The following is a 23,806-nucleotide window of genomic DNA, read 5'->3' as shown; positions in this document are numbered from 1 at the left end:
CTTGTTTATTCCCGAAAGATGGCGGCGGCGCCTCCAGATGAGGTTAGCCTGCAGTCGCGAATCAGTAAGTCAACATTCATTATAATAACAGGTTTATATGTAAGACATAGCCGAGGCACAGTTAACGGAGGGCGAGTTTTATTTTCGGGTTGAATACTCGCCCCCTCCCCGTGTGAATGGTGGAGTCAAAAGAGCAAATGTCACCAAAATCAAGAAAGTGCTGCTGACGTTTATGGAACAAAATCATATTAATGAATCAATGTTGAGCTCACGTTTTCAGCGTACATGACGTTTAATGTTAACAGTTTGAGTCTGACGGTGTTATAGTATCGTGTCATGTACATTTGAACTTCCCAGTAAAGCATTCCTGAATGCTAACACAGCCAGTTCGTCAGTTAGCTGTCAACCAAAGACGTGTCAGCTGAATCAAAGCAGGAACCATCACTTCTGCTAAAACCTTATGATTCAGCCCCACGTTTTCTTCCAAGTACAAACATCTTTCTCTCAGTCTGCCCCAGAACAGAGAACAGATGACAGTGTGCATACTGCAAACAATCAGAGGCTATAACTGCAGCTACAGTGATTATAGTTTGTATGGTATCTTGTCTTGATGACTTGTCTCTTATTTTACTCGTTTTACCTTGCTGGTACACTACAAACTTCTCTTGAAGTCCTATTCCATTCTATTCTATTCTATCATATTCTATTCTATTCTCTTCTAGCAATCCCTGGTAGTTTATCCTCAACCTTTATGCTTGTAAAATGTGGTTGTGAAATATCTCACTGTCTGGTGTTGCTAGTCTCAGTGGTGTAACAGGCCTCACCTATCTGAATCATTAGAAAAAAATATTGTAACTTTTTTCTTTTAAAATATTGAAATTCACCCTCATGCTGGTGTTTTGTCAAGTCACACTGCCACACTTAAATGTGCAAAAATACCAACATACCTTATGCATACAATCGATCAAAACAAAAGCATACACAAACATAATCATTTAAAACAGTTTCAGGCAGGTTGGTGGACAATTGTCAAGAAATGCTTTAAATGTCTGTCTGTGCAGAGATAGGTTTATGATCATATATCTGTAGAGCTTGTACTGATTTAATACCTCCATCAAGGAGGCTGTGTTTTTAAATGTGTTTGCTTGTTTATTTGTCTGTCTGTGTTAGCAGCTGAACACTGGGATGTATAACTTAAAAAGTTATGGACCGATTTTGATTAACATTTCTAGAGATTACCTGGGGAATTTTGTAATTACATTTATGAAGTTAACCGTACAAGACAGGGTAGTAGACTGGCACTGGTGTGCATTCTCTAGTTTGCACTTGCACTGTTTACATAGTGTAATTGTTCTTTAATCGTTTTTATCATTGCTTGTTATTTAATCATGCCTTACGATGCAGAATAAAGAATGTTGCTGTGTGACGTTGTCTGTAGCACATACAACATAAAACATTAACATTAACAAACAGAAATGAAATGCATCACCTTTTGTTTTCTCTCACACAGACAAGGCCACAAACCCCCTGAATAAGGAGAATGACTGGGACAATATCAAGGGATTTTGTGATCAGCTCAACAATGAACCAGAAGGGTGAGATGATGATGGTGGTGATATAATCACAAATGATTTGTGTATTTTTGACCTGATTGTTTTTTTCTTCATTGCTATTGACACTTTTTTTGTTAGTCAGTAAAGTACAATTTAAAGTCTGTTTTCATCCATCAGTCCACAGCTTGCGACCAGACTTCTGGCTCACAAGATCCAGTCTCCTCAGGAGTGGGAGGCTATGCAAGCACTCATGGTAAGTCTTGTTCACCAGTGGGTTAGGGTTGGATTTGTGGCTAATAAGCTCAAAGTCACATGTCACATGCCATAATTGTATCTGTGTCTGAAATGTAAAATCCAGCTAACCTGAACCTTTTTTCAGGTTCTTGAGACATGCATGAAGAACTGTGGAAAACGTTTCCATAGTGAAGTGGGGAAGTTCCGCTTTCTTAATGAGCTCATTAAAGTGGTTTCACCAAAGGTAAGGATTGTTCTTGTTGCTGTTGTACCAGTTTGGCTACATCTGTAGCCTTGGGTTATGTAGGAGTTTTTTCACTCTTGAGTACGCAGCAACTACATTCTTGATCACATAGACTTTCCTTGCAGAATTAGGCATTAAAAATCCACAATATTTAAGCTGCCCGTTCAGCTCCATCTGTGGCCCCTGTCTACTAGAGTTGTAAATCATACAAAATTCAGATCAAATCTGTTCCATTTCCAGGAATAGACAAATAGAATGAATGCATTTTTACACCTTGCAGTATTTAGGTGCCCGTGCTCCAGAGGTGGTGAAGAAGAAGGTGCTAGAGATGATGTACACCTGGACGGTGAGACTTCCAGATGAGACCAAGATAGCAGACGCTTATCAGATGCTGAAAAAACAGGGTGAGTGCTCAAGATGTTTTAGGACATGATTAAGCATCAAGCTAAAGGAAGATTTTTAACCTTACTAATAATGGTTGCAGTTTGTACATGGTTCACTATTCAATATAACCACAATAAAGTGGTTTACTTATTCTTTTTTATTATTTAAGTATCTTCTTTTATAAACTAAGTGCAGTATAAATATCATACCTTTTGTGTATGACAGTTTTACTCACAGTGACGTAGAGTCTGTCACCGAGGGCCGTACGCAGTGTGAATGCATGAAAGGCGGGAGCTGTGTTTTTGACGTGCATGGTTAACAGCTGTCCTTGTTCTCTTCCAGGCATTGTCAAGCAGGACACTCTGCTTCCTGATGACAGGCCCCTCCCAACCCCTCCACTCAGATCCAAAAGTGCCATCTTTGAGGATGAGGAGAAATCCAAGGTATGAAGTATGAGTGACGATGAAGGTGCAACGACCACACCAAACTGGTTGACAAAAGACATTCCTGATTCATGGATCGACGGAAATCTTAACCCATCTGATCATTGATGATTCAGGCTCCTGTGAAAATTGTTGAGGGACCACTGGTTTATTAATTGGCTTCCTCTTCTGTCCTATCCTGTTTTGGTAGACGTTGTCCCGCTTATTGAACAGCACTCACCCAGAAGATCTAAGAGCAGCAAACAAGCTCATCAAGGAAATGGTCCAGGAAGTGAGTAGTTAAATCTTAAATTGTAATATAACCTTAACCTTTTCTACAAATGCAGTGTAAAAATGTGCAATAATGCTCTTTTTTTTACATGTGAGGATTTCAAATGATCTTGGGCATTGTGAGAGTCTCTTGTTTTCTTTTTTTTCTTTCCTAGGATCAAAAGCGAGTGGAGAAAGTATCAAAGCGAGTGAACGCCATCCAGGAGGTGAAGGAAAGTGTCAACCTGCTGAGCCAGCTGCTGGAAGGCTATAGCAAAGAGAGCAGCTCCCAGAGCAACCAGGATCTCATTAAGGTCAGCACAACTCGGCTTGTTAAAAGTCTCATAATCCACCTGGGACCGCTCAATAAATGGGAGAGTTTAGGGTTTTGACATGGTTCTAATTTCAGGATCTGTACCAGCGTTGTGAAAAGATGAGGCCCACGCTGTTTCGATTAGCCAGTGACACAGAGGATAATGATGAAGCTCTGGGTAAGTAGGGAAAGTAAGTGGTGTAATATGAGGTGGAACAAAATTTCTTTTTTCCATAGTAGTTCCCAACTGGGCATGACTAGAAAAAATGGAAAATTAGGAAAATCAGATTTTTCTTTTCTCAAATTAGATTTTTCTCTGGCAAACATTGTTCGACGCTACTATTTTGCAAGTTATCAAATTTATTTTGAAGTGGCTTTCATGCAGGCAAAGTGGAGGTGCATAATCTCCAAACAATCACCCAGTTTTTCTTGTGCAATTTTGGAGACTGGTATATTTCACCAGTTTTGATGTCATCATCATCGTGTGTTGCATTAAGAGCGATGCAAAAGATATGAAATCTGATTTGAGCAGCCAGAGCATTCAGACTGAGACACATTCTCAAACCACCTCCAAATATGGATTTCTTTCAAAACCAATCTCAATAAATCTGAATGTGCAAAAGATTTTTTCTTGCTGCCTGAACATGGTGTGCCTTTGATGCTGCTAATTATTTTTCTGCTTACAGCGGACATCTTACAAGCCAATGACAGCCTGACACAGGTCATCAATCTGTACAGACAACTGGTAAAGGGGGAGGAGGTACCAAAAGATGGCACTACCCTGCCCTCACAACCAGGTAGGTGTAATGTCGGCAAGATCTGGCTTCCATCTGCATCTACAGATGTGGTTTAGTCTATAGTTCAGTTGACCGTAAGACCACAGAGACCACATATGTGTATTTTCTGTCCAAATCAGGCAGCACCAGTAGCTCAGCACTCGTAGACCTGATGGGGCTGAACACGTCAGCCAACACGGCACCATCCGACCCAGAGCCCTCCAACCTCCAGTCCCTGACTCAGAACACGGGTATCAACCTCCTGGATGATGAACTCATGTCTCTGGGTAAGCACAGGTCATAGCTCACGGATTCATGTGGCTCTTGGAACACATCTGTTGAACATTTTAACAAGATTTAAAAGGTCGAGTCAGCAGTATTAACACAACCGAGCCAGCACAGCATAGTTAAATCTTGTTTCCTCTGGCTGTGGTGTAGCCCGCCTGTTGGCTTGCTGACTAAATCCTACCGTCCTCAGAGGCAGAACACACCACAACAAAGCAAAGACACATTCCCAACCTGTTAATACTTAAAACTGCAGTGTAACTTTTAAATATTAGATGTCCATTACATCCAAACCATTGTCAGATGAGTTCACACAATCAGCCAACTGCTCCACAAACCCAGTCATTCAGATTCCACTTCTTGTCCCTTCCCGCCCCTGCACTACCACTATATCAGTCAGGGCTGGTAATATTTCAGCTCAAGGATGAAGCATAAGAAAACATAAGAAGTATATCATTTTAAATATTCATATTGCCTTAAGGATATGTTGAAAATCTTTTTTGAACAACGTACACTTCATTCCAAAGCCACCGAAAGTGGTTGGCAGGTTCCTATGGGCTTGACTCGTAGGTACCATTTCAATTCTTCAATCACCAAGACAAGAAAGAGTCATGTGAAGGGTTTGCACATTTATTTCCACTTGCCATACATCCAAGTTACGTTTCCATCCATGTCCAAGCTTCTTTCGGATCAACACACGAATGACGATCTATTGATTTAACAGTAATATAACGTACCATAACGTAACATAGCATGACCTAACGGTGAAGAAACCTTTTTACACCAAACCTAGCACAGCTTCTTACAGACACGTCAACCTACAAAACCTCTAGATATTTTCCCGTCACAATCCCTCTATCTATCATAGCCTTCAAATATATCAGTGTCCCTTTATCTAATAAGGAACATCAAAAGGTACACAAAGCCACGTTCCTTTCCTTGCAAGAATATTTAACTCTGAACCTTACTAAACTAAACTAAATTAGCTCAATACTGGCTCCCACGTTAATGTTTTAATTATCAAAACCTGGAACCAAACATTATCAACATTTTCCATTGTTTTTGTTTTCTTAGGACTGAATGTAACCGAAAACTACAACTCCCAGAACTCATTCCAGGTAAACTTGAAGATAACTTGCGCTCACATTAAAGTCAGTTTACCCAACATCATCTCCTCCCCTGTCCAGTCCTGATGCACAAACTCTGACCCTCCGTTTGTTTTCTCAGACCTCTGATAGCACAGACTCGTCTGCTCCGCCTGTAGCGGCTGCGGTGCTGCTACCAGCTATGGTACAACTACAGCAGCAGGCTCCACCAACAGGGGGCTCCACTGCTCCTCCTAAAGCCATGGAAGAACTGGATTTGCTGGGGAAAACATTGCTGCAGCAGTCTTTACCTCCAGAGTGTCAGCAGGTCAAATGGTAAGAGCCAGTCACGGGAAGATGTTAGGCTTGGGGTGATAGTAGCTCAGTGGTAGAGCGGTTGTGGGTTTGATTCCTGGTTCCGCTCGTTGCTCGTTAACACCATGTTTTGAGTGGTCTTCAAGACTACGAATGCACTATATTTACCATTGCTCGTGTCTAATAGAAGTAAATATGGAAGTGTTTATGTCAAAAGATAAATATACTAACATCTCACAACACTGAGGTGTAATGAAACTTGGGTCCCACTGACAGTGGATTTACATGTTCTACACTCAGGGATAAGAACCAACCTCATTCCAGAGTCACTTTACGGGATCTCCAGACCAAGTCCAGCAGTAACGGCAAGAGCAGCCCTAGGCCTCTTCCAAACACCACGTCCTCTCCCACCACTCCAGGGCTAACGTCCAGTCTCCCCGTCCAATCGGAGCAGCCCGACGCTCTCCTCCTGTCTAACCTCAGTCTCACAGCTGTGGAGAAGAGCTTGACCCCTGCAGCCGACCTGTACGACACCATCTCTCTGGCTGAAGTCACCGTGCCTCTGGAATCAATCAAACCCAGTAAGCACCAGATTAAAAAATAACAGCAGAATCAAAAAGTGATGCTGTGTTTCTGTTGGTTGTAGCTGCAGTTCTCTCTCAACACGTCATGTTTTACAGGTAGCCTGTTACCAGTGACTGTGTTTGATAAACACAGTCTCCGGGTGTTGTTTACCTTTGCCCGGGACTGTCCTCCGTCACGGCCGGATGTGCTGGTAGTCATCATCTCCATGCTTTCCTCGGCCCCAACTCCCGCCACCAACATCCGCTTTCAGGCAGCTGTGCCCAAGGTTAGTTAAAGCTGTGTACAAGTAAAGCTGAGTTCACGCTACATGATTCTCAGCCTGAAATCAATCTGTAAATTGCACCTAATCGCCTGTAATGGTATGTAACCCACAGTAGTTATGTGAGAATATTAAGAGAGACCTGCTGACACCTCTCTAACACATCACAGACCCCAATATCATTTCCAGTGTGGTGGAAATCTGATCCTAGTCTGCGGCTACATCCATACTACTACCTTTTCTTTCAAGTGAATCAATTATTCTCTAGATATGCCTGACAGCAACAATAACACAGTGCTTTTAAAACACAGCTGCTCTGCTTTAATTTAACTGCTACAATAAAAGTTCAGAGGTCAACCTGTAGACATGAAACCAGGCTAAATTGAACTTGTTTTCATTCACACGATCTTTCCCTGTGTCATTTTTCCAAAACTTGTCATTCGACAGGTTTATAGTGCCATATAGTGTTGTTATAATCTGCTATAACCTACATGGACGTGTCCACGTTGCGTTGCCTAGGTGATGAAAGTGAAGCTGCAGCCTCCCTCCAGTACTGAGCTCCCGGCCTTCAATCCCATCCTGCCTCCAGCTGCTGTCACACAGATCCTGTTACTGGCTAACCCACAGAAGGTAATCTTTGTCCGGCACAATAAATCTCCACAGAGTGTGTCATCGTATTTAACTAGCTATGTGTCTGCACATAGCTAAAAAAAGACCTTGAGTGATCGTATGAATAAGCACAAGGCAACACCATTTACGAGGCAATCAAGGCGGCTAGTGAGCGTATATGGATGCAAACAACGCACAACCCAAAATATACATTTCATGTCGAGGGAAACACATAAACACTCAAAACGCTGAATGTAAACAGACATTGTTTGTTTACAGAGGAGCTCGTCTTGTCCCGTCACTGCCGCTGATACATTAGACTGAGACTGATGTTTGTGTTTTGTTTGTTTTTCTGTTTCAGGAAAAGGTGCGTCTGCGGTTCAAACTCACGTTCAACCTGGGGGAGAAATCTCATGACGAATCTGGCGACGTGGACCAGTTTCCCCCTCCAAACACATGGGGGAACCTTTAGTGAGACGGACCGCTTCCCTCTCATCAGATCTGCTGCTTCCGTTTAGATTTATGTTACAAAGTTGTCCCTCATCACTGGCAGAGGCCACGTGGCCTCTTTTTTCTTTCTTTTATTTAACACTTTGAAACTTTTGGTTTCCAGCCAAACTGACGTGAGAATGGCTATGGGAGCCATCTTCTTCTTGTGCCTTCCTTCACAGCCTTCCTGTCTTTACTCCGTCATCTCCATGTTCCTGTGTTATGTAGCCTCTCCTCTCCTGTCAATCAGTGCAGACGTGTGTAACAGCAAACTGTCAGAAACATTGACTCAGTGACTTCTGGGAAAAACAAGTTGATCCTTTTCAATGAACAGAATGTATGTGCATTTATCTCATTTATCTCATCCTGTGTCATGTGAGCTACACGTGGCGGCTGGTGTCAAACATTACGTCTGTTTTTTTTTAATCATAACACCCTGACACTCTGTCTGATGCAGACCTGACCTGGAATTTAAAATGTTCAGAGTATTTTCACAAACTTGTATGTCTGCCGTTGGAGTCATTAATACTGATTCTCTGTTCAACTCTAAATGAAAGAATGGCTTTAAGTGGTATTTTATTAGTAATGATAATGATAATAATAATAATGATGATTAACCAGAAGGCAAAAAACTTATATTCAATCCATAAATAAATCACCATCATAACTGTAGTTTCAGTTTCCTATAAAAATGAATGTTCTCCCAGTTTCAGCACTACCACAGTGTTTGCAGGTGTAGCAGTGGACGGATCAGATGATAGTATTGTGTTCACCTTACTGTAACTCCTGTAAATGAGAAAAAGCTTTTACTTAACAGCTGCATCTGTCACTCATCTGTAGCACAGAGCAGAGAATGAGGAATTACTATGAAATGCTGTAAATGACCGTAACACGAATGGGATCAGTTCATATTTTTTAAGTATTGTCTTGTTTTTAATATACTTTGTTTGGAATGAAGACAGTTGGGTCGTTGTCTAAATTGTGGCAGTTTTTTCCCACCGCAGCAACATGAACGGTGTCTCCATGTCTCATTAAGCATCGACATTGGCGTATATCAGGACACTAATGAAAAGTATATTCTGTGTAAAAGGTCCGTGAAGGAAGGGAGGGTACACATTCTCCTCCATTCACATCCTCCTCCCCCCTGTAAAAGAAAAAAAAAGTTAATTTTTTATTTCTGCACTTTTCTCTGTTATATGTATACACAACACACGGGAATGTCACACGTGTCCAAAATTACGTTTCACTCAGGATGTTGATTTGGAGATTTTCTTTTTGACTCAAATATGCACTTGTTTTTTTTGTTTAAAGTTTGCACATGAAAACATTCCTTTTCACTGTCTCCTCGTTTGTTTGCTGCTCTGTCGTTCACTCCCAGATCTTGCAAGATAAAAACAAAATCTACTCATTTCTTCTTTGGATCATAACTTACATCCCGATAAATCTTCGTTCCAAACCGTCCTTTACTCTCCGAGTTATGCTGCTCACAATCAAGCAGCCAAGCAAAACAAAAAAAGTGAAGGTAGTAAGATTATAAAATGTGTAACTCTCCAAATGTTTGTATCTATAATACAGATGTTTTTGGGGTTTTTTACCATAAGGGATGAATTTAAGACTTGACATAATGACACATTATTTATCATGTGATGCCAGTGTTATACCATAAGCACAGTGCCATCAATCAACACTCGTTTTATGTACCAATACAGTTACTTAGTGATGTGCAGCAGAGCTGGCAGAAGAGCAATAATGAGTTTCCTGATCAGATTGTAAATAATGAACATCTGTGCTCCCAGCATGATTACAGTTAACTATGCAGTGAGGGGGTATGCATTCATTTTTCTATTATCATTGCTAAAGGAAGCACATGTGGGAGGATTCTAAATTTCATTCAGTCTGGCCTCACGTGTTACTTCTTTTTGACATAAAGGAGCAACACGATAGATGACTTGAGGGAAAACGAGAAACAAGTTACTGGATTCATTTTAGACAGATGCACCGTATCATCTATTCTGAGCGCGGGGGCATTTCCATCCATGTTCCTACTATAAATAAAAGCTTTATGTCCTCATGTATGTTTACCAATACATGTCACACATACATACTGCTGAGTACAAACTGAGGATGTACTTCTGATGTGTATTTACGGCAAACAAAGCCTTTTATGTGGAAAATCCACCTGGTGTACAAATGATACGATCGATGAAAATCTTGACAAATAAAAAAAAAAGACTTGATTTGTTGATTTGTTTTTTTTATTAAAAATGTGTAAAAAGAGCACAATGAATGAAAGAGAAACTGATATGCATGAAAAATAGATTGTCAGCTGATTTGTCAAGTGAAATAATATGCGAGTTAAACTGTAAATACATTTATATTGACTTGCTGCAGGAAAGGCGGAAAAAGATAAAGGCATGCAAAAAAAAAATGGATCTAAATCCAGCGCCATAGTCCATCACACTAAAAACTAACAGTGCTTCTACGGCGTCAAACTACTGCAGAGAATTCAGTGTTAAAAACGACACAAAGCCCAAATTAAAAGCACATTTAAAAAAAAAACCCTGTCCCTCTCCAGCTGAGTGTCTGATATGAATAATACGAATCTGGAATGTGACATGATCAATAAGAAATTATTTTAGGGCCTGAATGAGTACATGAACAGCTGATCAAAGGCAAACCTTAGATCAGAGAGAAGCACAACTATGTGTGAAAAATCCACATTTTTGGGGGGTTTATTGACTTTGGGTAGTGATTATCTTGACTGAGGAAGAAAAAAGGGTACAGAAGTCTTAGATATCTTAACCTACAGATAGAAAATTTAAGAAAAAAAAAACAAATAAAAAGTATAAACCCTTACCTCCTTTGTCAAATCCCTGCCTCTTGAGTTAACAAGAGTAAAAACAAAAATAACAGTGAGCACCATGAGTAGCACTAAATTCACACAGTGATTTCACATCAGCAATCGCCAGCACGGTTCCTGTTTTCCCGTGTTCACTGAAGTTAAGCGGAACCAAAGTTCACCACGTTCCACAGTGAGCATTTAATCAATACATGGTCTTTGAAACAAGGGAGGCTCATTTCAGGCCCAGTTATTTATACAAACGCTCTGTGATATAGTTGATCGCATTGTAGCACACTTTTAGTAATCTAATGTAAATACAGCACATTTTTGTCTTTTCCAGAGACCTCTGCACGTTCTTCCTATCCTTTGCCTTCTACCTTCCTCTTGTGGAGAAAATAAAGTAAGCATTTTTGGATCTGACTTACCAGGTTCCAAACGGTTTTATTTTCGGTTTAAAATTTCATTAGGGAACCTGAACCGTGCTGGACCTTATACCAATGTGAAAGCTCCTTTCTCATAATTCTACTTTCGAGGAGGTGGAGCACCTGAAGTAGGCGGGGGAGGAGAGGAAAAAGGGAACGGCGCTTGCCCCATGAAGCCCATTAGTGACGGCTGAGCCAGAGCAAACTGCTGCGCCATGAGCGGCTTCGGACCCCCTGCAGGTGAAGGGGGGGGAGGCTGGCCAAACTGACCTTGCGGCTGGCTTGACTGATCCTGACCTCCGCTGCCTCCGGACTGGGCACTGCTGCGGGGGTTATAGCCGCTGCTGCTGTAACTCTGGTACTGATCCGAGCCCGAGCTGAAGCCGTTTCTGCGATCCCTGCTCCGGTCTCTGTAGGAGGTCGAGGAGCTGGAGCGGTCTCCATCGCGGTTGGTGCGGTTGAAGCCGCTGCGGTTGTCTTTGCCACCGCCACCGCCACCGCCTCCACCTGAGCGCAGGCGGCGGTCACACTCATCCTGGTACATTAGGTTAGGGTTGTTGGCGGTGCTGCCACGGTAACGCATTCTTCCACCTGTAGGAAACAAATTTAAAAGCATTACAACTCTGTAGATCACCATTTTATCACCACATAGTCTACTCTGTCCTGCAATGTGATTAACAGTTCTATTTTTTTATTGGGGGAAAAAGTAGCCAGCTGTTCTTACCGCCTCCTCCTCCACCACGGCCTGAGTCCACAAGCTGAAGCAGTTTTGGGTTGATGGCCTGCCGGGCCTCCTCCAAGACCCGTACCAGGTCTCTGGCCTGCCGCAGGTTCCCAGGGGTGAAAAAGGTGTAGGCAGTGCCTTTGTTGGTACTGCGGGCCGTGCGCCCGATGCGGTGGACGTAATCCTCGGAGGAACTTGGGTAATCATAGTTGATGACAAACTTGACATCTTCCACGTCTTTTGGGTTAAGAACAATTGGTTTTAAGATGGTAAAGAAAAAAAGAGAAAAGATGCTGAGCTCAAGCAACGCAAACATTTTCTGTAAAAAAGGCTTTTCAAGGTCCAGTGTGTAAGAACGAGTGAAATCTATATATATATGTGTATATATATATATACATATATACACATATATGTATATATATACACACATATATACATATATATACACATATATATATGTATATATATATATATACACACACACACACAAATACTAGAAGAAGTCAAATATTTTACCTCAGAAATTGAAATAAATAAATAAAAAATAAAAAGTCTAAACAGTTACTTACCTGCTGTATCAGACACTGAAATCCACATATCCCAGGTTTCATTTTTATGTAAGGCTAATGTAACACTTCCAATCCAGTACAAAGCTGAATTTGACTTTAGGGTTTCACACACACACACAAACACACACCAACATTCAGGTGTAAACAAACATTGTTTTGGATTTTTTTTTTTTAATCTTCACACCATTGTGTTTACAGGTGAAGACACAGTCTGTTTCTCATTACAGAAGATGTGGGGCTCTGACAGCAACTGCTGAACAAAACGTCTCTCTTTCCCCTCCGTCATGACAGAGGGAAGCTGTGTCACCTCGGGCTCAGCTTTCACTAACATACGTGCCGCAGCAGTTAGTATGTATGGATTCTTTGTTTATTGTTGGGATTTCATTAATTTTGAACGCTGTATATATAGGACAGCTCACTGGGGCAGGTAAAGGTGACTGGGGCTGGTGTTGAGCACACAGGTTTTGACCGTGTAGCCATGCAGAGCTGTGATGAGGTACACAGAAGTGTGTGCGTCTTAACATCTTTATCAACTCACAATCAGTGGCTTTGAATAGCAAAAATCGCCATAATTTAAGTCAAAAACCGCATGCTCATCACCAACCCCAATGTCTTGACCTGCCCCGGTGAGCTCACATATGTGACCAGCCCGTACCATGATGGAAATACAGCATAATATGTTATATTATAGTATTATAGTGCCGTTTGGAATGGTAAAGTCCTGGGTTTTTTTGAGAACAATTTTACTTGGGGTGTGGGCTGTGCGTCACGTGACATTGCACCGGTGTGACGACAGTCAGAGGACATCCAGCAGCTCTTTTCTTCCTGCTCAGTTTGTGGCTGTTTGTCTCAACAAGACATCAAGGTTTGTATGAGAATAGACTGCAGATGGGATACTTAAACCGCAAGGGAGTGACATTGCCCTATCAGTGGTACAGGTGGAAATAAACCAGCTCCAACCGTACTATTTTACCATACGGAATGGTATGGGCTTGTTATTTTGGTACTATTCTTAATAGAAAAAAAATATGTACCCTGTTCCACATGGCTCTACATATCCTCCACAGTATGCACATTAATTCACTCAAACAGTAAGCATAGAATCCATACATATGTAATGGCTGCAATAATATGGGTACAGGGGGAGTGTATGGTGGGCTCATGGAGGAGGAGAGAAAGGGGTGGTGAGGTACTTACCCCCTTCATGTTGTTTTTACAAAGGTAGTCAGTCCTGGTTCACAGGGTGGGGCTGAGAGGGAGGGAGACGGGACTCATCCCTCACTTTCTGCGCACACCAGCAACGTCGGACGGGAGCAGAACTGTTTAGCCTCACACACGCACACACACACGCACACACTTGCACATACATACGCGCGCACACACACACATACAAAACGGCTGGTTCTGTTGCTCTCTCGCCACATTGCAGGACCCTCCTCAGACCCTGGCCAGGACTGGACACAGACGAGCCCATCTAAATCTCCCTCCTGTCTGTCTGATGGGCAGACAAACAGGCGCCTCAGGCTGCTCCCAAGGAAGGCTCGTCGGATTTACAAACAGTACTGGGTCGGGGCAGAGTCTTAAGATACCCAAGAGGGGCCATTTTTCCCCCCTCAAAAACTAGCCAAGCCTCAACTTTAACATGACTGAGGGGGCAGTGACAGCAGCGCAGACTGATACAGCTGCCGTGTGCTGCCAAACCCTGGGAGGAGAAGAGGGGGAAAAAAACAAGGATATGGTCATAGGAAATTTGGCGAGTCAAAGACACTTCACTTATCCCCCTTCTCCTGCTAACAGCTGACGTGTCAAACTTAGCCAGCCTAGCCTAGCCTTCCTGGTGCTGCTGCTATATTTCCTGCAGAATTTGACACTTAATCTATCCTTTTTTTGCAGAATAATTTCAATGAAACAACTACACAATTTATCATTTTATGAAAGGTATAATATCAGCAAAAAAAATCATCAGATAATTTGCACTGACACTATAATGGAGACATGAGAAAAGGTGTGCAGGAGCATCTGCCCCACACACCCCTCCACTCAGTCAGTGTGCCAAAGAGCCCCGGATGAAGGAAGCTTTTTTTTTTTTTACTGCAGTAACAAGAAACAGACTATAAACCAGATGGAGCAGAAGACCTGCAGCCTCCCACTGGACTTTACCGCTCATCAGACTCAGAATCCATCAACAAATACACTGTGCAGATCTAAATGCATTGTGCATCACTTACTACTCATTTTATCTATTCCTTTTTTTTTTGGAAAGTGTGATGTCCAGTTTAACAGATTCATTACTTAAAAATGCATGGCCATCTACTGTATATAACTGTATATGGAGCATTAAAAAGCAACTGCTGTAACAGCTGGTTTACAGATGGTTTTACTGATCAGTATTCTTACAGTACCTGTAGATTAAATGATACTAAAAATGATTAGGGTCTCTGATTTTCCAGCTAATTAAAAGTGAATATTCTCTTGTTTATTTGCTCCATATTAACAAAGAAATCATTAAAATAATTTGGTCTGTGGACAAAACTAAGACATTTGAGATCACCATGGTATTGAGGTTTGAAAAACAATGGCCAACATTTTCTGGCTTACACGGCTTGCTTGTGTTATTCTAGTAAAAAAAATATTACAGGAAAAGAAGAGGGGAAAAAAAGGAGATTATGCAGCTTTTAACCGAACAGAAGCGGTGACATACCCAGACCACGGGAGGCGACATCAGTAGCGATGAGTATGGGTGCTTTACCACTCCGAAATTCTGTGAATTCAACAAATAACAAAAGGAATATTAACATAAATAAATAGTCTAAGGCAGCGATTCCCAAAGCATGGATCATGGATTTACTGGATTTTCTGTGCTCTAGATATGCAGAGGCCTCACTCAAAGTTCAAAGTTGTTCTCCGTTTGTTTAGGAATTTTAAAATGTGCACAGAAATAACAGATGCAATGCTCTTGTGTGTTGATCGGAGATTAGATCTAAGGATATGGTGGTCTTCATATGACTTTCAGAATTTAAAATGGGCTGCAACATGGCTGATCTAAGGTCAAACTCAGGTGAGGGTGAATGAATAACTTCAAACAAATACCCACTGACAAACAGAGTTTGGAAGAATGCTTAAGTATTCTATACTGTTGAAAACACACAAGCTTGACAAGAAAGACAAGAAACTGATCTACAACAAAGAAAAGGCCAGAAGCAGCATTAGATGTGTCTGTACCTGTAAGTACCCAGTCTCTCTCTGGCTGGCTCTTGTCTCCATGAATACACATAGCTGGCCATCTGGAACACACATTTTTTTATTATTAATCACTAAATACCTACTGTCAAGTAAACATTAATTACATGATCAGTAATTCTTACCCATCCCGCCTCATTCTCCTGGTAAGATCATCACAACGCTTCTTGGTCTCCACAAAGATGATGGTTTTGTTTTCCTTCTCGGCCATAATTTCCTCCATCAGCTGAAGAAGTCTGTAGACAGAGAGAGATCTCACTTTCAGCTGAGTCAAAGAATGAGCTCATGTTCTGTAACAATGATATTGCAGATATGATCATAACATATTAGGTCACATATTTGTGTAATCCTTACTTGTTGTCCTTTTCCGTCTCCATGCAGACGTCCACTATCTGCAGGATGTTGTGGTTTGCACTGAGTTCCAGAGCACCGATATTAATCTGCACATAATCCCTCAGGAAGTCCTCAGCAAGCTGCCGAACCTCCTTCGGCCAAGTTGCACTCCACATCAGCGTCTGTCTGTCAGGCTGACCGATAGAAGGAGAGAATGAGGGCTGCATGATAACAGCAACTCACACAATATGTGATAACATTGCTGAATATTGCGGTGGCAATATCACTCCCAATAAATTAAGAAATAGAAATAAAAGTGTTTGCTTTGTATTGATATTAAATAATAAGATGACGATAAATTATAAATATAAAAAAAATACACTAGATTAAAACTGAGGAATTTTATTGCCAGTGTCAAGTGCAAAAGGTTTACATAAAAGGCTGTTATTTTGAAGGCCAGGGTGAAAGGAAGTGATGATGAATAAGAGGAGTGAAGCTGACGAATGTGTGACGAATAAATAGGTTTGGTCGGCGGATGTTCATAAACATATGTCTTTTTTATTTTTAGCTGCACAGTATATGTGCTCATAACCGCTCGGTTACATTATTGGTAATTGAATGTCCTTTTATAATTAGGTTTGTCTGCAGCACAGCTGTGTTACCCGGTTCACGGAAGACGAGCGATATTTCAGCCCGGTTTAAACTCATCGTTTACCCGTCAACTTTCACTTCACTCAGTGTGTGTGTGTGTGTGTCTGTGCTCACAGGACTGAAATAAAAAAAGCATTGCTCCAAATGAATGGCGGAAACACTGAGCCCGTTAATATTAATCATGTGAAATTCATGTGAATTTTTAGGAGTGAAGTGCTGCACGCTGTTTGCTGCGGAGGCACACGGCCCGGCAGAATGTGGGTGACGCATTTATCTCAGTTTTTAATCACGATAACAATAGATATTTGATACATTGTACAGCCCTGATCAAGATAATCATATTTGTTGCAACCAAGCTGCTCTCTTACCCTGATTTGTTCAACTATCTTGCGAATTTGTGGCTCAAAGCCCATATCTAGCATGCGGTCAGCCTCGTCCAGCACCAGATAGGTGCAGCGGTTCAGGTTGGTCTTCCCTGACTCGAGGAAGTCAATGAGACGACCAGGTGTGGCGATACAGATCTCAACACCTGGAGGTTTACAAAAAAAACATGTTGGAATACGATTCACACGATAACAGGTGTCCATGCACAGCAACACACTATCATCATCATGGTCTGATTGTTGTCAAATTGTTCAGACACAAGACTTCCTGCAATTACTGAAGGTCCAACAGGCAACCTCATCAGCTTTGGAAATCCCATCAAAAGATTCTACTCTCTAAAGACTCTACACACTTGTATTTCAAATACATATTAAGATATAGGTGTTATTCCCTAAATTATACATGTCTATGTGCTTTATGTACAAAGTACAAAGTTTTTTTTTGGCCAAAAATACTTTCCACACACTGTATGAAATCAGTGTTGTTGTAATACTCATTTGAACCACATGAGGATGAGATGCACCCCAATCATGCAGGACTTAACACACTGATGTGCTGAACACACACACACTAAAGTGCTGCCATAGCATTATATAAGTGCACTGTTCTATTTAACAGAATCTAAAAAATAATGCACTGAATGTTCATGTACCCCTCTCAAGATCTCGAATTTGTGGTCCTTTGGGTGCTCCACCATAGACACAGGTGCTTTTGATACGTGAAGACTTGCCATACTCATAAGCAACCTGCTGAACCTGCTGGGCCAGCTCTCTGGTTGGGGCCAGGACCAGACACTGAGGAAAGACGAAGAGGGGGAAGGGTTTCACAGAGTGTCTGTATGATCGTAACACAATTCCATAATTCAGATTAAATGCTTACATTTTTTTTCTTTCTTTTTTCTCTTGGTAAGAGTAACACATTTGGTGACAGTACTTACAATTGGACCATCTCCCCTCTCTAGATAGGGCTGATGGTTGATGTGAACAGTGGCAGGAAGGAGATACTGCAGAAAGAGAAGACAAAGACAATTAGTTCGTAAGAACACAAGGTAAAATCACCATTTCCAATCAGTATTTTTTTTTTTACATTATCTTAAGTCTGTCTCTGCAACTCTTCTGTTTTTCCTGATGTACAATTAGCTTGATAATGTATGTATTTATGTACAGTGTTTCTTTCGCTATCTTAAGATGTGTTAAGTGAAATGTCAATAAATGTATCTAATGTAATAAACATGTTGTGTTAACCAATGTGTACTTACAGCCAGTGTCTTTCCAGAGCCAGTCTGTGCAATTCCCACCATGTCCCTGCCGCTCAGCGCCACAGGGAAGCCCTGACACTGAATCGCTGTGGGTTCCTTAAAATTCTGCTGCATCAGCGAATCCATCACATATTCTGTATAAGAAGTTGCTATGAGTCAGTCAACAAGACAGCAACACTGGTTTACTTAACAAACAACAACAAAGACCAACCCAAACAGTAATGTCAGTGGAAACAAATATGTATTCAAGAATTCTCAGTGTATGTATCACTGTATGTTATGTAATGTTTACTTACGAGGAAACTGCGCATGGTGAAAAGCAGTGACAGGTTTTGGACAGCCAGAGCCTCTGATGGTGATTTCCTTCTTCCTGCGAAACTCTTCCATTTCATACTGGATAAGTCAGAAAAAAATAAGGGGGAAAAAATGAGTACATAGCTATACATGGCTATAAATATTTATTTTACTGAATACATTCTGATATTAAATACAAAATTTACCTGACTGAGGCGTTGAAGATCAGGGTGTTCCACATAAAAGTTCTTCTCAAATTTAGGCAGCTCGTCCAAGTTCCACCTCTTCTTACGGAGACGCTCTCCTGGATTCCCAAACTTCATTGGTGGGGGTCCACCACGACCACTCATGGACGAAAATCGTGGCCTGAGAAATATTGGTCAAGAATGTTTGAGAATCAGTATCAGTTTTATTGAAGTAGATAATAGTCTGGTGTTTTGGTGGGTATTTAGCATAACGGACACAGTAATAACGAAGTACAGTTTCTCACTGTGGAGTCATTTCGAAACCACACTGTTTTGGTAATTACTCAGAAATCCACAGGTTAGTTAGAGGTTTCTAGCTGAAGCTTTAAATATTAAAAAAATACTGGGGATCAACAAAATAATACAACATATAAACATAAGAGGATGGTCATATTGGGGGGATTACGGGAGGAAAACAGTTCCAGTACAGAGCTTTTGGCTGTACATTTTTCAGAAGTGCTATTCTGATGGGCCTGTGTCACATAGCGCCACCCACAGACAATATTTGACTTAACCTTTATCAGTTTTAGAGTGACAATATACTTAACTGTGTGGTCTCTGTTTACTGTGAAAGTGAACCAACTTAAGAGGCGTTGAGTTTCACCGATTTCCTGCTCACTACAATCTAAAAACAACCATGGCACCGAGCCAAACTACCTGTAGGTTCGAGATATTATGCAGAAATAATTATGTCATAAGTACATTTTTTGTCATTGCCTTAATAAACTCAAAAGTTACCTGTCTCGTCCACGGTCTCGGTCTCTGTCTCCATAGGACGATCCCCCTCTCATGTTGGAAAAACAACACTCAACTCTGCGTTAGCTAACGTTTGACGCGGTTTGTTCTTACGTTATCTGCTGCAATAATATCCGAATTAAACGCAACCGTTTTCTACAAAATGCGCGAGACTAAACTAGCTTAGCAAATCAAGCACACCAGTAGAAAATAACGCTTAAATATTGACTTTATTAAGCAATTGCTGTATGCGTCACGGAGCTACGCAGGCCGTTCACCTCGTTCCTTTCTCCCCAGCCCTCTTTAACGACGTAAGTTTACTTAGTAATTATACGTAGCCCCACTCGTTTTAGACGACACTGCGTAAAAACGTTCACTTAAGTAAACATGGTGAATTGGACCTAATGTACTCCCACCTGTGAACAATTGGTGGCAGTGTATCATAGCGTGAGAGTCTCTTCTTCAAGGAAACCGTAGTAGAAGAAATTCCAGGAAGTTGTGCAATCGTTCTGCGTTGTATAAAGATATGAAGTAAAAATATTAAGTATTTTTTTTATTGCTAAACAGCGTATTATAGAGTGGACCCAGCGTGAGGAAATGAAATGCCTTTGTTAATCCAAAATAGAGGAGTAGATCGCTTTAACGCGACAGCGGATCTGTTCGACAAATATCCACATTTGCAGGTTTGTTTCTACAAAGTGTGGCTAAATTTAGCGTCACCTTGTGATAAGCTGGTAGTGAATGCTAAAGAGGAAAAGGGTCAGCGGGGTCGTGACCAAATGGAGAGTTTCAAATAAGTAGATGATAAAGCAAAGTTGTCCTGTCATCATCAAAAGTAGTGTAACAATATGTAAATTATGTGCAGGTGACCTATAGACAAAAACCCTGACAAATGTTTTAATTTTAAATGTAATGAATTGATTGTTTGTGCTGAAAGGGGCAACAATACACTTGTATTAAGTGTACCTAATAGATTGCAAGCTGAGTGGAGATCACAAGGTTTATACTGGTTGGTTATTGCTGAATCCTCCAGTGTACTGGCTTAAAAGGTTAAATGTGTTTTGTTTTGTTTTGTTTTACTCAAATGTCACAGGAAAATGCAAGAACATTTCACTCCAAGCCAATTGTTGCTGTCGACCCAAAGTGCCTCTTATATGTCCAACAACGAGAATTTGCTGCAACAACACCAGCAGACAGTGAGTGATGCAAGTCCTCCTCAGAGACTAATCATCTTTGACAGAGGGAGTCTTACCATTGCAAGGTTAACTGTTCTGGATCCTGATTATAACACTAAACACCTTTTTCAGATTGTGTTTCAGTGATTGGATCTGATGATGCCACCACCTGCCATTTGGTTGTGCTGCGACACACTGGTAACGTTCCTTTGTATTTGTTTTTTTCCTTCAGTTTGTGTGTGTGTGTGTGCAGTTTGATGAATCTTTTAGTATTATTTCTCAGGAAGTGGAGCCGTTTGCCTGGCTCACTGCGACGGTTCCAGCACTTGGTCTGAAATCCCACTCCTTGTGAAAGCGGTCATGTCACTGAGCGATGTCAGTCAAGAGGGCAGGTATGAAACACGCCAAGTATCACGTCACGTAATTTGAGCGTCATGTTCAAGTTTTTAAAAATCGCTTGTTGTTCTTTCTTTGCTTTGTGTCACCTAGACTCGAGCTCCATCTTGTCGGGGGGTTTAACGATGAGTCAAACACATCCCATAAACTTAGCCATAACATTCTTGGTATAGTCCTTTTAAGATACCACACATTTCATTTAAAACTGACACTGGCGGCATTTAAACTTTTCAAAAACTTAAATGTCTCTTTCCCCCTTTACAGCAGCATTTCAGAAACAGAAAGAGGAAATTCACCTGGAGACATGTTGCATCACAGGTAATGCCGATGCTTTTTTATTGATATTTTTGCTTAAAAATACACTAACAATCATCCAATTCATGCTTCTTTTCTCTGTTGCAGAATTGAACGACGTTGTTGTTGATGAGACTCATAGACCCATTGTGTATGGAATAAGTAAGTGTGGTCTTTGTGAAAAAGGAAGAGACTTGCAATGTACTGATGGCTTGTGGCCACGATTAATATGTTGAGTCAATGTCTGTTTGTGTGTAGGTGTCAATGTTAAAACAGGGGAAGTGTTCCCTTCATCATTCCCTTATAAAGGACCTGCAGAGGAGCTGCGATCAGCACGGACTTTCACTGGCGGACAGGTCATCCCAAATACAATATTTGTTTTGTATAAACCATATGGATGTGTGTAAAGAAATTCTACTCAACTGTATCAAATCGTCTTTTTAAGTTGCACGGTGGCTAATGATTTTTTGCCTTATTCATAAATTGAATACATTTTTCCATTTAAATGAATAAATAATTTAGATAATTTGACTGTATCTAAAAGAAAATGTTCATTTGATTGTCTGCGAGTTCAAATTCAATCGATGACATTCAAACGGCAAAAGATACAAAACAAAGAAAAGCAGCCAATTCTCACATTCATTTTGAACAGTCTCATTTATATCCAACACTAAAGATCATTAATAAAAGCTTCTTTTCTCCTGTAGATGGCCGACATCTACGACTCAAGTCGGGGACTTGTAAAAGTTGGGCCCTGCAAGTGGTCTCCAAATCTGGATATTGCCTTCTGGTTGTCACAAAATGATGACACGATTTTAAGGGTAAATCTTGGTAGCAACTGCCTTTTTTTTAAAGGGTGTTTAACTTCACCTCATATACATTTTAGTTTGTATATTTTGTTGAAGGGGGTTTGTTCTGACACAGACCCTAAAATGACTGTTCTAAAACAGTGAATGACCCTGGTCTGTCTCTCTGCTGTCCAGTACCTGTCCACCTCTCCCATGGCTGAACCGCCTCACTTCGTCCAGCACATGAAGTCCACCATCCGGTTCCTTTTAGAGCACCCCAACCCAGACTGCCTGTTTCCTGGGGATCAACCGCAACTCTACCACAGGACTGAGACGGGGGACTGGGAGAGGATGGTCCACTCGTAGAGGCCTGTTCCTCTTTTTTTTTTTTCTTTTTTAACCTTAACATGGAACCAAACTGCTTTTTGCCTCTCAGTGCTTTAGATACACTGCATCCCTTCCACCTTTTTATTACGACCACGTCTTTTTATTATTATTATCATGATTATTCATTGTGTCTTAAGAGCGCAAGGTGGTTCAAAGTCTGCACCTTATACTTCTTGCTGTGTTGCTGTATGTCAAGATCAATATCAAAGCACTGATCCTTATTGAAACAAGTCTGAAATTAAGAAAGGTAAATGAATGTTTCTACTTGGGAAATATATGCATGAGTTGTACTTAATAGGCTGAAGCAGTTACAGATAAACATCTCTGTGGCTCTTAAAAACAGAGTGAGGAACTTTCATTTTGGCACCTTGGTTAAAACAGATTAACTGCATTGTCGAGGAGTTGGGGAAAAAAAAAAGTTTATTTTTCCTTCCAATTGCACCTTTGTAATAAGTGAAGTGGAATTTGATTCACCATCACATACAATAGATGTTGTATATAATGCTGTGTACGTGTATGTTTCAGAAAATTGCATGTGTTCATAATTTACAACAGCCTTTTTTTTCTGTTTCAAACAGTTGATGCCTTTTAATGAATTGTGCATATTGTAAAGGTTGCATGGTGCTTAAAGCATTCAGTGAAACTCTGTATCTGTCATTAAATAGAATGCAGTAAATCGAGTTTCACTTGTCGAGTGAATGGAGTCGGTGGGGAGAGAGCATGATGAGATGTTGGTAACACTGACTACTCTCACTCAGCTCGTTACATTAATGTTTACTCAATGTTTGGACACATAAACTTTGTCTGACTTTGCTGTGATAAATGTCCTAAATTCAATTAAACTTAATTTGTATAGCGGCAAATCACAAAATGCATAATCTCAGCTCTCTGTACAAAGTAAGGCAAAAAACTAACTTTATAATAATAATAATATTATTATTAGGGAGAAGAGAAAACATAACAGTTCACACTATGAGCAAACACTAGAGGCAACAGTGGAGAGAAAACCCTTTTAACAGAAGAAAAAATGGGGGACAAAGGGGGGGAGACAAAGGACAAGAGGGACGTGAGGTAGAGACAGAAGAGACAACAGGGGCAGAAATATATTTCAATCAAAAACACACTTTACTGAAATGTAAAACACTTATTGATAGAGGACAGCAACTTTGAGGTTTGAACAGTGTCTTTTGTGTAACATTTTGTGTTGCTGTGGCAGCAACTTTGAGGTTTGAACAGTGTCTTTTTG

The 23,806-nt window shown here is 40.9% G+C and overlaps 3 protein-coding genes and 1 long non-coding RNA gene across 5 annotated transcripts; 2 read left to right on the top strand and 2 right to left on the bottom strand.

The window, feature by feature from the left end:
• Positions 1-6: 6 nt before the first annotated feature.
• Positions 7-9,231, top strand: LOC122771159 (ADP-ribosylation factor-binding protein GGA1-like). The gene is made up of 17 exons (XM_044028542.1): positions 7-64; positions 1,511-1,595; positions 1,731-1,806; positions 1,933-2,031; positions 2,312-2,435; positions 2,758-2,858; positions 3,049-3,129; positions 3,284-3,421; positions 3,517-3,598; positions 4,107-4,217; positions 4,337-4,483; positions 5,556-5,599; positions 5,709-5,902; positions 6,182-6,462; positions 6,562-6,731; positions 7,245-7,355; positions 7,696-9,231. Exons 1-17 carry the CDS (start codon positions 19-21, stop codon positions 7,804-7,806), a joined length of 2,001 nt encoding a protein of 666 aa, XP_043884477.1. The 5' UTR covers positions 7-18; the 3' UTR covers positions 7,807-9,231.
• Positions 5,098-7,254, bottom strand: LOC122771164. The gene is made up of 3 exons (XR_006360584.1): positions 7,217-7,254; positions 6,617-6,742; positions 5,098-6,443 (listed from the first exon to the last, which is right to left on the bottom strand). It is a non-coding gene; the product is annotated as an uncharacterized LOC122771164 (long non-coding RNA).
• Positions 9,232-10,624: 1,393 nt separating the features above from the next.
• Positions 10,625-19,837, bottom strand: LOC122771160 (probable ATP-dependent RNA helicase DDX17). Its single transcript, XM_044028543.1, has 13 exons — positions 19,524-19,837; positions 18,747-18,906; positions 18,543-18,639; positions 18,247-18,380; positions 17,926-17,991; positions 17,641-17,782; positions 16,973-17,133; positions 15,975-16,147; positions 15,746-15,856; positions 15,603-15,664; positions 15,082-15,141; positions 11,812-12,048; positions 10,625-11,678 (listed from the first exon to the last, which is right to left on the bottom strand). The coding sequence occupies exons 1-13, from the start codon at positions 19,574-19,576 to the stop codon at positions 11,188-11,190; spliced, it is 1,947 nt and encodes a 648-aa protein (XP_043884478.1). The 5' UTR covers positions 19,577-19,837; the 3' UTR covers positions 10,625-11,187.
• A 134-nt stretch (positions 19,838-19,971) lies between these two features.
• ntan1 (N-terminal asparagine amidase) lies at positions 19,972-23,431 on the top strand. 2 transcript variants are annotated; one of them, XM_044028546.1, is made up of 10 exons: positions 19,975-20,203; positions 20,614-20,716; positions 20,828-20,893; positions 20,979-21,087; positions 21,185-21,258; positions 21,356-21,409; positions 21,494-21,547; positions 21,644-21,741; positions 22,093-22,206; positions 22,369-23,431. In XM_044028546.1, the coding sequence occupies exons 1-10, from the start codon at positions 20,123-20,125 to the stop codon at positions 22,537-22,539; spliced, it is 924 nt and encodes a 307-aa protein (XP_043884481.1). In that variant the 5' UTR covers positions 19,975-20,122; the 3' UTR covers positions 22,540-23,431. The 2 variants fall into 2 exon arrangements, with proteins under 2 accessions (XP_043884480.1, XP_043884481.1); XM_044028545.1 differs by having other exon boundaries at positions 19,972-20,203; positions 21,356-21,547.
• The last annotated feature ends 375 nt before the right edge of the window (positions 23,432-23,806 follow it).

The sequence above is a fragment of the Solea senegalensis genome, linkage group LG6 (genome assembly GCF_019176455.1).
Source record: "Solea senegalensis isolate Sse05_10M linkage group LG6, IFAPA_SoseM_1, whole genome shotgun sequence".
Classification (NCBI taxonomy): domain Eukaryota; kingdom Metazoa; phylum Chordata; class Actinopteri; order Pleuronectiformes; family Soleidae; genus Solea; species Solea senegalensis.
This window is presented reverse-complemented; position numbering and strand designations above follow the sequence as displayed.